The 14,964-nt window shown below is 38.2% G+C and overlaps 1 protein-coding gene across 7 annotated transcripts in view; it reads right to left on the reverse strand.

Moving 5' to 3' along the window:
* Window positions 1–7,631: 7,631 nt before the first annotated feature.
* Window positions 7,632–14,964, reverse strand: part of KCNQ2 (potassium voltage-gated channel subfamily Q member 2) — a 242,672-nt gene continuing 235,339 nt past the window's right edge. For all 7 annotated transcript variants that reach the window (XM_053709315.1, XM_053709047.1, XM_053709201.1 and 4 more), the window contains one exon: window positions 7,632–9,243. In XM_053709315.1, coding sequence (XP_053565290.1) covers window positions 8,518–9,243 — 726 coding nt within the window. In that variant the 3' untranslated portion in view covers window positions 7,632–8,517. The remainder of the gene's footprint in view (window positions 9,244–14,964) is intronic.

Consider the following 14,964-nt stretch of genomic DNA (forward strand, 5'->3'; position numbering starts at 1 on the left):
CCATGACATAAACCCCACTAATCCGGATCCTTCCGACATCGCCGACACCTACTTAATGTTATTAACCCCTAATCTGCCGCTCCCGATATCACCGCCACCTAAATAAAGGTATTAACTCCTAATCTGCCGCTCCTGATATCGCCGCCACTATACTAAAGTTATTTACCCCTATTCCCCTGCACCCCAACATCGCCCACACTATAATAAAGATATTAACCCCTATTCCGCTGTTCCCCGACATCACCGCCACTAAATAATTATTATTATCGGTTATTTGTAGAGCGCCAACAGATTCCGCAGCGCTATAAACAAAGGGGGAGTACAACAAAACAATTATAGGGTAGAGGGCCCTGCCAAGAGTTGCACTGTTGTAGTCAGCTCTTAAGAAGGTGATCCACAAACAGCTGGACTATTAGGCTTACATGCTAAGAGGGTTCAGGTGATTGCAGTGGAGGAGAGGAATTGGTATTAGGAAAGGTTAGCGTAGGTTGTATGCGTGCGTCCCTGAACAGTAGAGTCTTTAGGGAGCACTTGAAGCTTTTAAAACTAGAAGAGAGTCTTGTGGAGCGAGGCAGAGAGTTCCACAAGATGGGAGCCAGTCTGGAGAAGTCCTGTAAACGGGAGTGTGATGAGGTGACAAGAGAGGAGGAGAGTAGGAGGTCATGAGCAGAGCGAAGGGGACGGGAGGGAGAGTATCTGGAGACAAGGTCTGAGATGTAGGGGGGAGCAGTGCAGTGGAGGGCTTTGTATGTCAGAGTGAGAGTTTTATGTTTGATCCTAGAGTCAAGAAGAAGCCAGTGAAGGGATTGGCAGAGAGGCGCAGCAGATGAAGAGCGACGTGTAAGGAAGATGAGTCTGGCAGAGGCATTCATTATGGATTGTAAAGGAGCTAGGCGGCAAGTGGGCAGACCAGAGAGGACAGAGTTGCAGTAATCAAGGCGGGAAAGAATGAGAGAGTGGGTTAAAATCTTAGTTGTGTCTTGTGTAAGGAAGTGTCTCATTTTAGAGATGTTTTTAAGGTGATAGCGGCAGGCTTTAGCCAATGACTGAATGTGAGGAGTGAAGAAAAGATTTGAGTTGAATGTGACCCCGAGACATCGGGCGTGCGGGGTAGGGGTAAAGATGGAGTTGTCGACAGTTATAGAGATATTGGGGGTGGAGATTTTGAAAGAAGGGGGGAAAATGAGGAGCTCAGTTTTGGAGAGATTTAGCTTGAGGTAGTGAGAGGACATCCAGGAAGAGATGTGAGAAAGACAGTTAGTGACAGGGTTAGCAAGGAAGGAAATAGTTCTGGTGCAGAGAAGTAGATTTGGGTGTCATCGGCATACAAATGATATTGGAAACCGTGGGATTTAATTAGGGAACCTAGTGATGACGTATAGATTGAGAAGAGAAGGGGACCGAGGACAGAGCCTTGCGGTACTCCGACAGAAAGTGGTGACGGGGCAGAGGAGGCCCCAGAGAAGGCTACACTGAAGGTACGGTTTGACAGATAGGAAGAGAGCCACGAAAGGGCTGTGTCACAGATGCCGAAGGATTGGAGGGTTTGGAGCAGAAGAGGGTGGTCGACAGTGTCAAAGGCTGCGGACAGATCAAGGAGGATAAGCAGTAGGTCGTTGGTGACCTTAACAATAGCTGTCTCTGTGGAGTGATAGGGACGAAATCCAGATTGCAGCGGGTCAAGAAGGGAGTTTAACGTAAGGAAATGGGATAGGCGTGCATATACCAGTTTTTTTAGAAGCTTTGAAGCAAGAGGGAGGAGGGAAATTGGGCAGTAGTTGGATGGGGAGGTAGGATCAAGGGAAGGTTTTTTGAGGATAGGTGTGACAAGCGCATGTTTCATCGATGAGGGAAATGTACCAGTGCTGAGGGAGAGGTTGAAAATGTGTGTTAGTATAGGGGTAAGGGTAGCAGAGAGAGAGGGGAGCAGCTGTGAGGGGATAGGGTCAAGGGGACAGGTAGTGAGGTGAGAGCATAGTATAAGTGCTGAAACTTCATCCTCAGTAACAGGGGAGAATGAACTAAGTTTTAGGTTATGAGGGTTGTGGTTGAGTGAGAGTATTTGAGGGGGGGAGAAAATGGAATTGTGTTGAGAGCTGATTTCATGTCTGATGGAGTCAATTTTGTTAATTAAGTGACTGGCAAAGTCTTGGGCTGACAGAGAAGTTGTATTAGGAAGTGGGGGAGGGCGGAGGAGAGTATTGAAAGTGGAGAACAGACATTTTGGGTTTGAAGAAAGATTAGAGATAAGAGTAGAGAAGTAGTGTTGCTTGTGGAGATTAAGGGCAGAGTAGTAGGAGTTCAAGATGAATTTGTAATGAAGAAAATCAGCTGAACTCCGTGATTTTCTCCAATGCCGTTCAGCAGTACGGGAACATCTGCGTAGGTACCGTGTCAGAGGAGTATGCCAGGGCTGGGGATGAGTGTGTGATTTCCTAGCAGTGGTAAGAGGGGCGAGATTGTCAAGGACGGATATAAGGGTGGAATTATAGTGGCAGATATATTGTTCAGGGAAGCAAAAGGTGGAGAAGGATGAGAGGAGCGGTTGAAGGGAATTAGCAAGTTGTTGCTGATCTAAAGACCTAATGCTTCTGTGAAGTTTGGTGTGAGGAGTAGAAGGTGGGTTAACCTCTAAACCTCTGGGCTCCCACATCACTACCACTAAATAAACCTATTAACCCCTAAACTGCCAGCCCCCACATCGCAACAACCTAAATTCAACTATTAACCCCTAAACCTAACCATAACCCAAACGTAACCCTAATACCCCTAACTTTAACATAATTAAAATAGAGCAAAATTAAAGTTACAATTATTAACTAAATAATGCCTTTTTAAAACTAAATACATACTTACCTGTAAAATAAAACAGCTAGCTACAATACCTGTAAAATAAAACAGCTAGCTACAATATAACTAATAGTTATATTGTAGCTAGCTTAGGTTTTATTTTTATTTCACAGGTAAGTTTGTATTTATTTTAACTAGGTAGACTAGTTAGTAAATAGTTAAAATAAATACAAACTTACCTGTGAAATAAAACCTAAGCTGCATTACACTAAAAACTAACATTACAAAAAATAAAAAAACACTAAAATTGCAAAAAATAAAATCTACCATATATTTAAATCAGCCAATAGAATTTCAGTAGCTCTCATCCTATTGGCTGATTTGAACAGCCAATAGGATTTCAGTAGCTCTCATCCTATTGGCTGATTTGATGAAGATAGAATACGCCGCCAGGATGAAGATAGAAGATGCCGTCTGGATGAAGATGGAGCCACCTGGATGAAGGAGCTGCCTGCCGCCTGGATGAAGATGGAGCCGCCGGGATGAAGATCCTTCAAGCGGGACTTCAGCAACTGTAAGTGGATCTTCCGGGGTTAGTGCTAGGATTTTTTAAGGTTTTTTAGGTGGATTTTTTTTTTAGTTTAGGGTTTGGGCTATTTGTAAAAGAGCTAAATGCTCTTTTCAGGGCAATGCTTATACAAATGCCCTTTTCAGGGCAATGAGTAGCTTAGGTTTTTGTTAGAGTTAGGTTTTTTTCCTTTGAGGGGTTGGTTGGGTTTTGTGTTCTACTGTTGGGGGGGTCTTTGTATTTTTTTACAGGTAAAAGAGCTGTTTAACTTAGGGCAATGCCATACAAAAGGCCTGTTTAAGGGCTATTGGTAGTTTATCGTAGGCTAGGGTTTTTTTTATTTTGGGGGGGCTTTTTTATTTTTATAGGGCTATTAGATTAGGTGTAATCCTTTTTTATTTTTGATAATTTAGTTTGTTATTATTCGTAATTTAGTGTTTGTTATTTTTTGTAATTTAGTATTTTTTTATTTTTTGTAATTAGATACTTTGTAATTGTTATTAAATGTTAGGTTTTTTTTAATGTGTATTTTAGTTTTCTTTAATTGGTAGTTAGTTTAATTTTAGTTTAATAGTTATATTAGTTTAATTGTTAGTTTAAACTTAGTTTTTTTTAATTTGACAGGTATGTTTTAATTTAAGATAGAGAAATTGTAATTTTAATATAAAGTTAGGGGGGTGTTATGTTTAGGGGTTAATAGTTTAAATGAGTTTATTGTGATGTGGGAGGCTTTCGGTTTAGGGGTTAATAGGTTTATTTAGTATATTTTGTTGTGGGGGGCTTTCGGTTTAGGGGTTAATAGGTTTATTATAGTGGTGGCGGAATTAGGGGTTAATAGCTTTTGTATAGTGGGGGCGATGTGGGCGGACAGCAGATTAGGGGTTAATAATATTTAAATAGTGTTTGCGATGTGGGAGGGCAGCGGTTTAGGGGTTAATAACTTTAGTATAGTGGCAGCGATGCCGGGGAGTGGCGGAATAGGGGTTAATAATTTTTAATAGTGGCGGCAATGTCAGGAGCGGGGAATTAGGGGTAATAACTTTAATATAGTATTTGCGATGCGGGAGGGCCTCGGTTTAGGGGTTAATAGGTAGTTTATGGGTATTTAGTGCACTTTGTAACACTTTAGTTATGAGTTTTATTTAACAGTTTTGTAGCATAAAACTCAAACTACTGCTTTTAGATTGCAAAACGGATCTTGTCGGTATAGGCTGTAACGCAAGCTTTTTAGCCTCACCGCAAAACTCGTAATGAAAGCGCTATGGAAGTCCAATTAAAAAACCTAATTTTTACGAGTGCGGGACTGACGTTGCGTTACAGTCTAAAAGGCTTGTGGTACAGCTATACTGACAAAACTTTAATGGCTCCGGTGCTGTTTTAACGCTGAAATTACCAGTTTTTTCAGCATTAAAAGACGAACGCACAACTCGTAATCTACCTGAAAGTTAGCCCATTATTGGGAAGTAGATCGGGGAAGCAGCCAATCAGGGGTGTAACTAAAGTGCACTAGACCTCAAGACTAAGGCAACAACGGGGCTCCTTGTTTCAACTGTGCCCTTTTTCTGGCTGTTTGAAACCAGTAGAAGCTTAGTCAGCAGACACATGGGAGTGGCTGCTGTAAGTCATCCTATCCCCCTTGGCTAGTCTGCACCGGAAGATATGCACTTTCTTGTTTAAATACGGTGGCAAGTTTTTCTGTACAGCCACATTGTGTTGCCCACCTTGGAAAATCTGCCACCATATTTGTAAAAGCAAATCCTTATCATTTCATTACACTGTGATCCATGATTTGTGGGGGGAGGAGGGAACCAGAAGGCGCAGGTATGATTCAGGTGAAACCTGGGCCTCCTCAGACCCCCAGGAGTAAAACCAATACTGATTTTATGACCAGATGGACCCCTAGAGGTGCAAGCCATATCTCTATGGAGACCTCTGAGACTCAAGTATTTATGCCCCAGCAGTCAATGTTCACAGACAGACAAAAAGAAAGTGCTGTAATGTGACAGCAGCAATAAGCGCTTATTTATCAGAATGTCTCCCTGCTACTCCCACTAACTTACATGTAAATTGGTAGCAGTGCTTTATACACTTTTGAATTATTTCCTTGGTATGGACCACTTATATAAATTACTAACACCAACCCTGGTTATATTCTTGTCTAAAATCCCTCTAGATCTGAAGCATTTTTATTATAATAAACATTGATATATTTGTTCCACAATGCTTCCCTAGTATTCATCACATGATAATTACAGAAGCTCCATATAGCAGCGATTTACACCTTAGAAGGGGTTAATATCTTTATGGATAAAAGGATGACACAAAAAAGACTCATAAAAAGATATTTAATGATATTCTGTGAATTCAATTCCAAAGAAGACTCTCGTTGCATGGAAAGGCACCTGGCAATGCTTTGAAAACCATGTTTCTTTTCATTGGCTTTGTATGCTAATTCATAGCAATGGGCTTGTGTAAGGAAAGGATCCTAGCTGCATTTTAACACAAAGACAAATTAGCACAATGTACCAAAACTAGCATACAGAGTCAAACCTCAGAATACACACACACGACTGTGTATCTTCACCATTTACTTTAGAAAAACTATAGTTGGTACAATGTATATTGATACATTTCAAAACTTGTTTTTGTGTGTCCTTTTAAGCCTGATCTCAACTTCTTGATACAGTGATCAGGGATACAGGTTACAAGCAAATGCCTTGTTACATTGGTCAAAGCCCCAATCATTTTTTTACCTTGTCCTGGATACTACTTCAGTTCCAGACTATAGCCTCTGGGATGCTTTAGTGGGAGTTCTGATATATACATGGAGTGACCCAAACTATTCCTCGGCTGCTTTGCACTTGTTCACATTTGTTCTGAATCTGCAATGTCACAGCTCAGTGAGAAGAATGGTTAGTGTCACTCTGATGAGCTAAAGCTACATTTATTTAATTAGTGGATCTCAATGTGAGTCTGCCAGTAGGCTACACAACATGATAAGACTCATGCATCATGGTCATTGAAACGTTAGGTGCATATTTTATTTACTATGTATTTGTCCAGAAAGGTCACAGAGAAATAGTTTTGCTTATTTTGCAACCTTGTAACCATTTTTCTACCAGAGAGGCTTATGCTTATGCCCTGGCAGTGACTAGGTTAAGGATCAAAAATAGAACTTACAATGCATCATAAATAGAAGCGAGAAGATCAAGCAGAATTTTGCACCATTTCTTATATGTTGCAGAACGTTGCAACTTAATAGCCATGCGCAAGGTGCAGAAAACTCAAGATGCAGTTAGGCAGTGTGGTGAAGCTGGCACTGACAACATCCTTCTCGTGCACGTACAGGGACCTATGTGCCCTGCCCTTTATATAACTGTAATGAAAGGCATTCATGTCAGAAGATTCTTTGGATGGCAAAGTGCAACATAAGCCAAGGCATTAATGCAAACATTATTTACATAAATAAAAAAATATTCCAAGCAAAACCCAGGACCACTCAAGCATCCCTGTCTTAAAAATGCAATCATTTACTTACTAGGATTGTCCATTTCCCAATAAGAGACAAAAAAAACTAAAATATAAATAACTATAATCAAAGTTAGCTTTGTTCATGTGTTAATACATATAGTCCATGAAGAAACTATTGTTTGTTCTTCCAGAAACTAGGGCTCTTCATATATCAAATGTGCAATAAAAAAACAAATCAATTCCAGGTACGTTTGTTGCATCGTTCACTCAAGCAACACTGGCTGCAAAAAGAGTCTGACATTGTGCATTCTGGGAATGTTCCATTTCCCTTCAAGTCATCCCAGAATTTCTGAAACATCATCAGAAGCATGAACGCTTTTTTGATTATTTGGAAATCTCTGCAGGGACATAGTCCTGTTTCTATGTATATATAGATAATGTAAAACTGTATCTTAGGATGTTGAAATGTTTCCGTATGTGATGAAAAATAACATAGTTTTAGGTTGATATATATAAAAGAATCAAATCCATTCTATATTCCAAAACTAATAAACACATTTTACAGTTCCAACCGCTCTCTCTGTCCTCTAAACACTGTAAAGACAATTATATTGAAGTTTAATTGTGTTTCAAAATTGGAATCTTTTCATCCAACATAGGTTAAAAAAAGAATCCAACGGTATTTAGCATGTTGAACTCTTAAGTGAAGCTAAGGTTTGGAAAGTGGAACTTTAGTTCTAAGGGGCCAGCAAAACCCTAGAATTTCAAGAAAAAACTAACTGAATTTGGGGAGGGGGTTTAAAAATTATTGAGCAAAAATGTTAATTTAAAATATCCTGTAATTGGTCATTGAGAAGTGGGCTATGTCTTGAAGGACATATATAGCTTTCTAAAAGCTGTACAGTCATGTACAAAAAAAAAAGATTTTTAGATAGACTTCATTCTAAACAGCTCACGTGTGGCCTTTAGCTGTACAGCCATAGATACAAGATCTGATTTTTGGATAGGCTTCAATCTAAAGCACTCATGTTTGGTTATTAGCTGTACATCCATGCACAAAATAACTTATTTAATTCTAAATATCTTGTGTTCAGAGCTTACTTATATCTTTCATGAGACTTTAACTCATTAAAATCATGTAAAGCATAATTATTCTGACAACCTTGTGTAGCTTTGGACCAGCGGGTTAAAAAGTCAAACTCTTATTGGAACAAGGACACATATTAGAAACGTGACATCATTCCATGCAGCCCTGGTAGTATGCAGCCACTAATTACCATGCCAGGAAATGAAAGCAAAGCTATGACCCTAGTTTTTAGATGAAAATGGATATGCAAATATATTTCAGTGCATCCTCTGTGTAAGTTACAGGCCATGATAAATATTAGACTCTTAAGTTGGGGGAAGAGGAAAAAATATTATCATTCACTCTTAAAACCCTAATGCACCTGCAGACTTTTCTTATTTGATAAAATGGTCCTTAGAAAGTTATCTTCAACTTCAAAATGCATTTACACTGGGACCAGCATAGCTCTATGCCTACTCTTGCTCTATGTTTACTAGTAGTACTGGCTTTCTTTCCATAAGTGATTGCACCCATGAAAGTGAAGGTTGACTGGAGAACCACCTCTGGGGTGCATTATCTTGTTGTCAGTGGACACCAGAATCTGCACAAGTCTTAAGTCAGTCTATTTGGTGCCTGTCCATCCCCGGTCACTGTAAGGTCCTTCTCCAGTTGTTGACCTGGGAGGTGGTCCACATGGAGTGCAAAGATCAGAGTCTGTATCGGATTCCCCTTCAGCAATGTAAGGACGGCCCTTACTACTGGGACTTGGACCAGCAACTGCCCCATTGTTCAGAACTTCAAGGTTCTCCTTGGATTGTGAAATACTAAAGCCACTAAATGATCTCTCTAGCTCCTCATGGTCCACAGAAGGGATGGAAATGGAGGTGTCACTATCTCTTAGAGCAGTTGTGTCCCTATGTTTGGTTGATCCTTCTTCACCTCCACCATTCCTACTGACTCCATATGCAGAAAGTGAGCGCTCATGAGTGGGGGGAGGAGGGATTCTGACTAAAGAGCCTGGATCCCCAACTGGAGAGGAACCATGGCTGTGCCGGTGATATGGCTGCTGTTGCTGCCATGATGTGGATGGAGGGCAGTGAGTTGTGGGCGTCCCCTGGGTTGGGGGAGCACTAAAGTTCTTTTGGCCAACAGAACTGGTGGAGCGTATAATCTTGGTAATACAACTATTTTTATCCACTGGCTCCCGGCTGTCTTCTGGACTATGATATGGGGGTGCAGGCTCAGGATCCTTGGATCCAAAGTAAGCTTCAGTTTCTGAAGGAGGGATTCCCATTCTCTGCATGTAGATGTTCACCAGGAAATCAAGTTTCTTTTCCATAGACATCACCTGAATATAATGCAGTTTAAACAAAGATTAAGAACAGACAATAATTAAAATCACATTATGGTTATAGTCTACTATCATAAGGAAATTAAAATGTAAATGCACATTGTATTTCTTCTTTAAAATTAGATTCCATTTAAGATTTTAGCCACTCATGACATTCATGCATTTTAAATATACTATCATCAAGTAGTGTGTGTGCACTCAACTACTCAAACCAAGACATCAAAGCTGTTTTCACAGCATACATTTTGTTTAAAAAATTTAACAGAGATCATTCTAGTTTACATTGATTAACTGATTTTAAGATATGACTTACTCAAGTTAGTAAAGATAAGAGAGACATTCAAGTGCATTTCAGTTTTAAGAAGATTGTATTTTGGCTTGTCTTAAAACATTTTTACAATATAAACTCAAGATACGCTGTTTGCCCCATGCACAATAAAATATATATTTGAAACAGTGGTTGCATTTTAGATTTGAATAGAACAAGCAATTCTTCAGAACAGTTGCATTTGGATTTATGCTGCAGAGTTTTAAGTTCTCTTATACACTTCAATTATGAGTAGAATATCCCTCCCTACAAGTGACATCCCATAGCATTAAATTCCAGATTATTGGCTCTTTCATTGTATTACACCTGCACAATTGTGATTCATGAGTATACAACATCATGCAGAACAAAAGTCTGAGAATGTGGAATGTTATCATGCAATGTTTTTAACTGTAAACTGTACCTCCCAAACCCATCTCTGGAATACAGGACCCTGTCGTTCATAAGGACATAATGCTAATCATAGTTTTACACAGATTCATTTGGTCTAATAATCCATTTTCAGCAAGTCATAATTTGTACTGTGTAATTTTCAGCACTTTTCAGATAGTTTCCCAAAAATGTTAAATCCTCCCATAGTTAGCGTTGAGCTGCTATTTGTCCATTTTCCAATCCATCAGAAAAATTATTTTGTAAATAAAAAAATTGAAAGAAAAAAAAAGTTTGGGCAAGATTCGCAACCAGTCACAAAAATGGAGCCAGTATATGAGAACAATCTATAAAAGTAATTTTTTCCTTGTTGCTCCATTTCTGTGCATTACCACAAGCAAACCGATAATTATTTAGTGAAAGTGTGATTTGAGCAATGGCCAGCCAGGTTAGGAGCCCGACAAGAAATGTAAGGGATCCTGTTATTGTGGCTGAAATAAGTTGAAAATAGACATTGATGGAAAAAGGAAAAGTAGAGAGTGAAATGCTTGTGCAATGCCGCCCCCTGCACATTCGCGGCCAATTGGCCACTAGCAGGGGGTGTCAATCGTATCGGGATAATTGCTATCTGCCACCTCAGAGGTGGACGACGAGTTAAGGAGCAGCGGTCTTAAGGCCGTTGCTTCTTAACTTCAGTTTCAGGGGAAAACAAACTACGGGGGTAGATTGCAGCATCCGCTGCTTGATAAATCTAGCCCCAAAGACTGTATATATATATTGACTCATAATACTAGATAATACTCACAAGCCTAACTCTCTCCCTTGTGAACAAAAATGAACACTCTTGTTTTATACAATCTGAAAGGGACAGTAAACATCTAGAGATTTTAACAAAAGTTTACTTATGTCTCATAAAACAACTTTGCAATATACTTTTTGGTTGCAGCAAACAAGTTGTTAAAAAAAAAAAGTTTAGAGTTGGCTGATTGTCTGGAACAGGATGAATAACAAGAAAATAGATCCAGGTGATTGTTATGTTAGGATGTGAGACAAGATAAGTATTTCTAGTTATCTTGGATCACTCTAGAAAATACTAACTAGTGAGACAAATTAATACAAAACGTAAGGCTAGATTACAAGTGGCACGCTAACAGCTGCTGGCAAGTGAAGGGGGGTTTATCGATGTTTCTTGTGCGCATCAGAAGTAGCGTGTGTATTACAAGTTGAAAGTAAATGAGTTTGCTCGAGCGCAATTTAATTTAATGCTTGTCATTTAGTGTGACTTCAGAGCTCTGGTTATGTGAGACAAAACACATAAGAAATACATTAAATAGTACAGTTACACACTCGTAATAACACTGTCTAATAAAAATTATTTTTAAAAAATTGCAATTAAAAGTTATAAGTGCTAAAATATATGAGGTCTCAGGTGTTAAAAAAGTACTGCAAAGGGCTTTAACATCGAGATATATACACATTTCTAAATATGTATATGCATGTATATATATATATATATATATACACATACACTTATATGTGTGTACATATGTATTTATATGTATATAATATATATGTAAAATCATATTTATGCATTATTCATATTTAATAAAGGTTTTACCTATGTAATTAATGTAAATATTTCACATTCCAATGCTCTTCACATAGGGGAATATGTTCTATGTATTTATAAATAGATATTCATATATATAATATAATATGATAAGACCCTCAGACTAAGGCCCCTATTTAACAAAGGTCTTGCGGACCTGATCCGACACTGTGGATCAGGTCCGCAAGACCTCGCTGAATACGGAGAGCAATACGCTCTCCGTATTCAGCATTGCACCAGCAGCACCGGCCGCCAGCAGGGGGGTGTCAATCAACCCGATCGTACTCGATCGGGTTGAATTGTGGCGATTCCTGTCCGCCTGCTCAGAGCAAGCGGACAGGGTTATGGAGCAGCAGTCTTTGTGAAGACTCGCCAGAAACACTGGCCGTCAAGCTCCTTTCGGAGCTTGATAGATAGATAGGCCCCTAAACCTAATCTAGTATTTCTTTTAATTGTTCATAATAAATAGCAGTTGGATCATTTTTCAGAAGTTTATAATGTTTTTTGTCTCTTGTTTGTCTTATACATTCATTTTTGTAATCTATAGTGTTCAGGACCACTACATTTCCGCCCTTGTAAGGTGGATTTATTGTAATCAATTAATAAGTTAATTTAGAGTGCAAATTAATTTTTAATTTAAAAGCACTAGCCAGTAAAATAATTAAATAAAAAAATGATGTTTTGAAGACTCAAATTGATTTGTTTTTTTTAAGCATTAAAATGTAATTCATATAAATGATAACAAAATTAAGGAAAATATAATATTAAAATACAAAATGTAAAACGAAAGAAAATAGTTCCTGCATTTAATTTCATTTTATCAGAAGCTTAGTGACCAAAAGTTTATGTTGGAAACATGAATTGCAATTATTGTTAAGATATGTATGAATAAATACTAAATTCATTTAGTGAGAAATGTTTAATAATTGATTTTGTTATATTGAAACTATAATAGCAATGTGTTAATATTTCACCTCCATAGATTTTAAGTAAATGGCTTAGCAGGGAGGAGTTTTTCTGTACCCTCCCCTTTATAATCCTTTCCACCTACTCAGAACTTGAGATTGTTTGATTCAAGCCGGACGAAGCCCCAGAGCCTAAGGGGTGAAATGCGCGTAGCTGGCGGCAGTTATCTGCCCAGCAAGCCAAGTTTGGGGATCGACAGAGGAGGAGGATAAAGGTATACGTTACAGAGCATGTAGAAGCCATGGTGAACAATCCTTATAAAGGGCAGATGAGGAGTGTACCTACCAGCACTAGAAAGATGCCGCTTCTTGGTGAGATGACCGGTGAGCTAAACCTGTGTTAAAAGCCGCAAGAGAGATGAACCTAATAGGCCTCTGGCGCATGATTTGAAAGGTGCCCGGTGAACAAGGTAACAGGTATCCACCTACTACAGGAATATCTTGGGAGCACAACAGTGAGTACACTGCAAGTAGACGTTATTGCTGTGTTGAATATAGGGAACATTATGCATTACAATATTATGTATTACCCCATCTGCTGAAGATTAACCCTATGATAGGATTCTCTGAAGTGCTATTAAGAGCGCTTTTTGCTATGGTAAAGGGAATCCAGGGATTCATTGAGGATCCTGTTATGCTCCAATAGCTCTTATTTGAACTTTCATCTCCCTTTGATCCCTGATGCATTGATGGAACTGTTTTTGTGCTTGTGAACTTTCAGGACAATGTGCATCAGTAGCTTAATATAATTGATAACTGTATGTGACAACACAGGTTATTACTCTGTTTTATATACCTCAAGCTTAATAGTAGTTCCATAGTGCATTATGGTAATATTTATTTCCCCTCATATCTGGCAGCTGTGGCAGTAAAAAAATTGCCATTGATGTTTTCAACGGTCATATTATTTTGCTTCTGTTTCTTTCATGAGTACTTGCTTTTTTTGACATACCTCTATATTATAGAATTGCTATAGGAATTAGGTAGTGCTGGACAGTCTGTATAGTTCTATTTTTTAACATATATATATATATATATATATATATATATATATATATAATACCGATATACAATCATATATAATATATAGCTATAGATATATATTTTACCAACATACCATCACACACACACACACACATATATTATATATATATATATATATATTTGTGCATAAATAGGACATATTCTTTTATTTCTATGTGAAGAACATTGGAATATTTAATATTAATATTTCATGTTGGGTTATCAGACTTGAGAGAAGGTTGTTTTTCCACTTCTCACGCATTGAAAAATATGGGGGAATATACGTTAAAGCGGTCACGATATTCAGACTTCATCTTTTGTCGGGTTAGCACACAAGTATTAACTTTTTACTTTCAACTTCTAATATGCGCGCTACCTGACATGCGCAAAAAGGAAAAATTCTACAACCCACTCTGGTGGTATCTTTGTTTTTAAAATAGAGCAAAGTAAGGATTTTACTACATAATTGCCTATCAAAATAAAACATTTTATGTTTGCTTTTGATCATTTTTACGTTTTCTAATGTATTTAATTATTGATGTGGTACTGAATGGGTTAAAAAAATAATAATCACAAAACAAAATGCTGCATCACATTGCTATGATATCTTTACCACTAATTTATTGAGGGTTATATATTTTAAAAAGAGAGCAAGAATGTCAATCCCAATTAATCACTGCCCTTTTCCTTTCTATTTATTAATAACATATCAAAGATGCTAATAATGTTTTCAAAGAGTAGTGTTCTAGAGGGACAGGAATAGTGGTTTTAAGTATCAGATGATTATAGACTAATGAGATTAGTGACAAGATTAGACTCTACTGCTTGAAGATTAAAGATTTTTCCAGCATGAATAATTTGAAGCAACAGATGTATTTTTGATAATACCTTCTTTTGCAATTACTTTTACTCTGTAGTACTGTGTGTGCTGTCCTGTAGGGGAATTTCTGTTAGGTGCATTAGTTACACAGGGGTCTAGATGCAAGGACACTTGGGAGGCTGATGACAAGCCTCGCTGTAAAGGCAAGATCATGTATAAAATGTGTTTAGCCTCACTTCCTGTATAATTTGTACAGATCCATTAGCTGGTCTTCCTGTCAGTAACATCCAGTTCCATGAGTTAACCAGCACTTGAAATATCACAAATACCTCTTAAAAAATGAAAAAAATTAAAATTATTCTTACCTGATAATCACCTAGATTACGAGTTTGGCACTAAACAGGGTGCGAAAATAATGCCCAAAAAGTTGCGTAATTTCACCCTCCATAGCGCTGCCATTACAAGTTACTGAAAAGTCTCCTTGTGCATGCAATACGATGGCTTTAAGATCCATATGGCACCAAAGTCAAGGCCTGCTTTGACATGCTCGAGCACGCTTTCCCCCATAGACATCAAAGGGAAGAAAGTGTTAGCTTTTTTTCTA

This window comes from Bombina bombina, chromosome 1, assembly GCF_027579735.1.
Source record: "Bombina bombina isolate aBomBom1 chromosome 1, aBomBom1.pri, whole genome shotgun sequence".
In the NCBI taxonomy this organism is placed as follows: domain Eukaryota; kingdom Metazoa; phylum Chordata; class Amphibia; order Anura; family Bombinatoridae; genus Bombina; species Bombina bombina.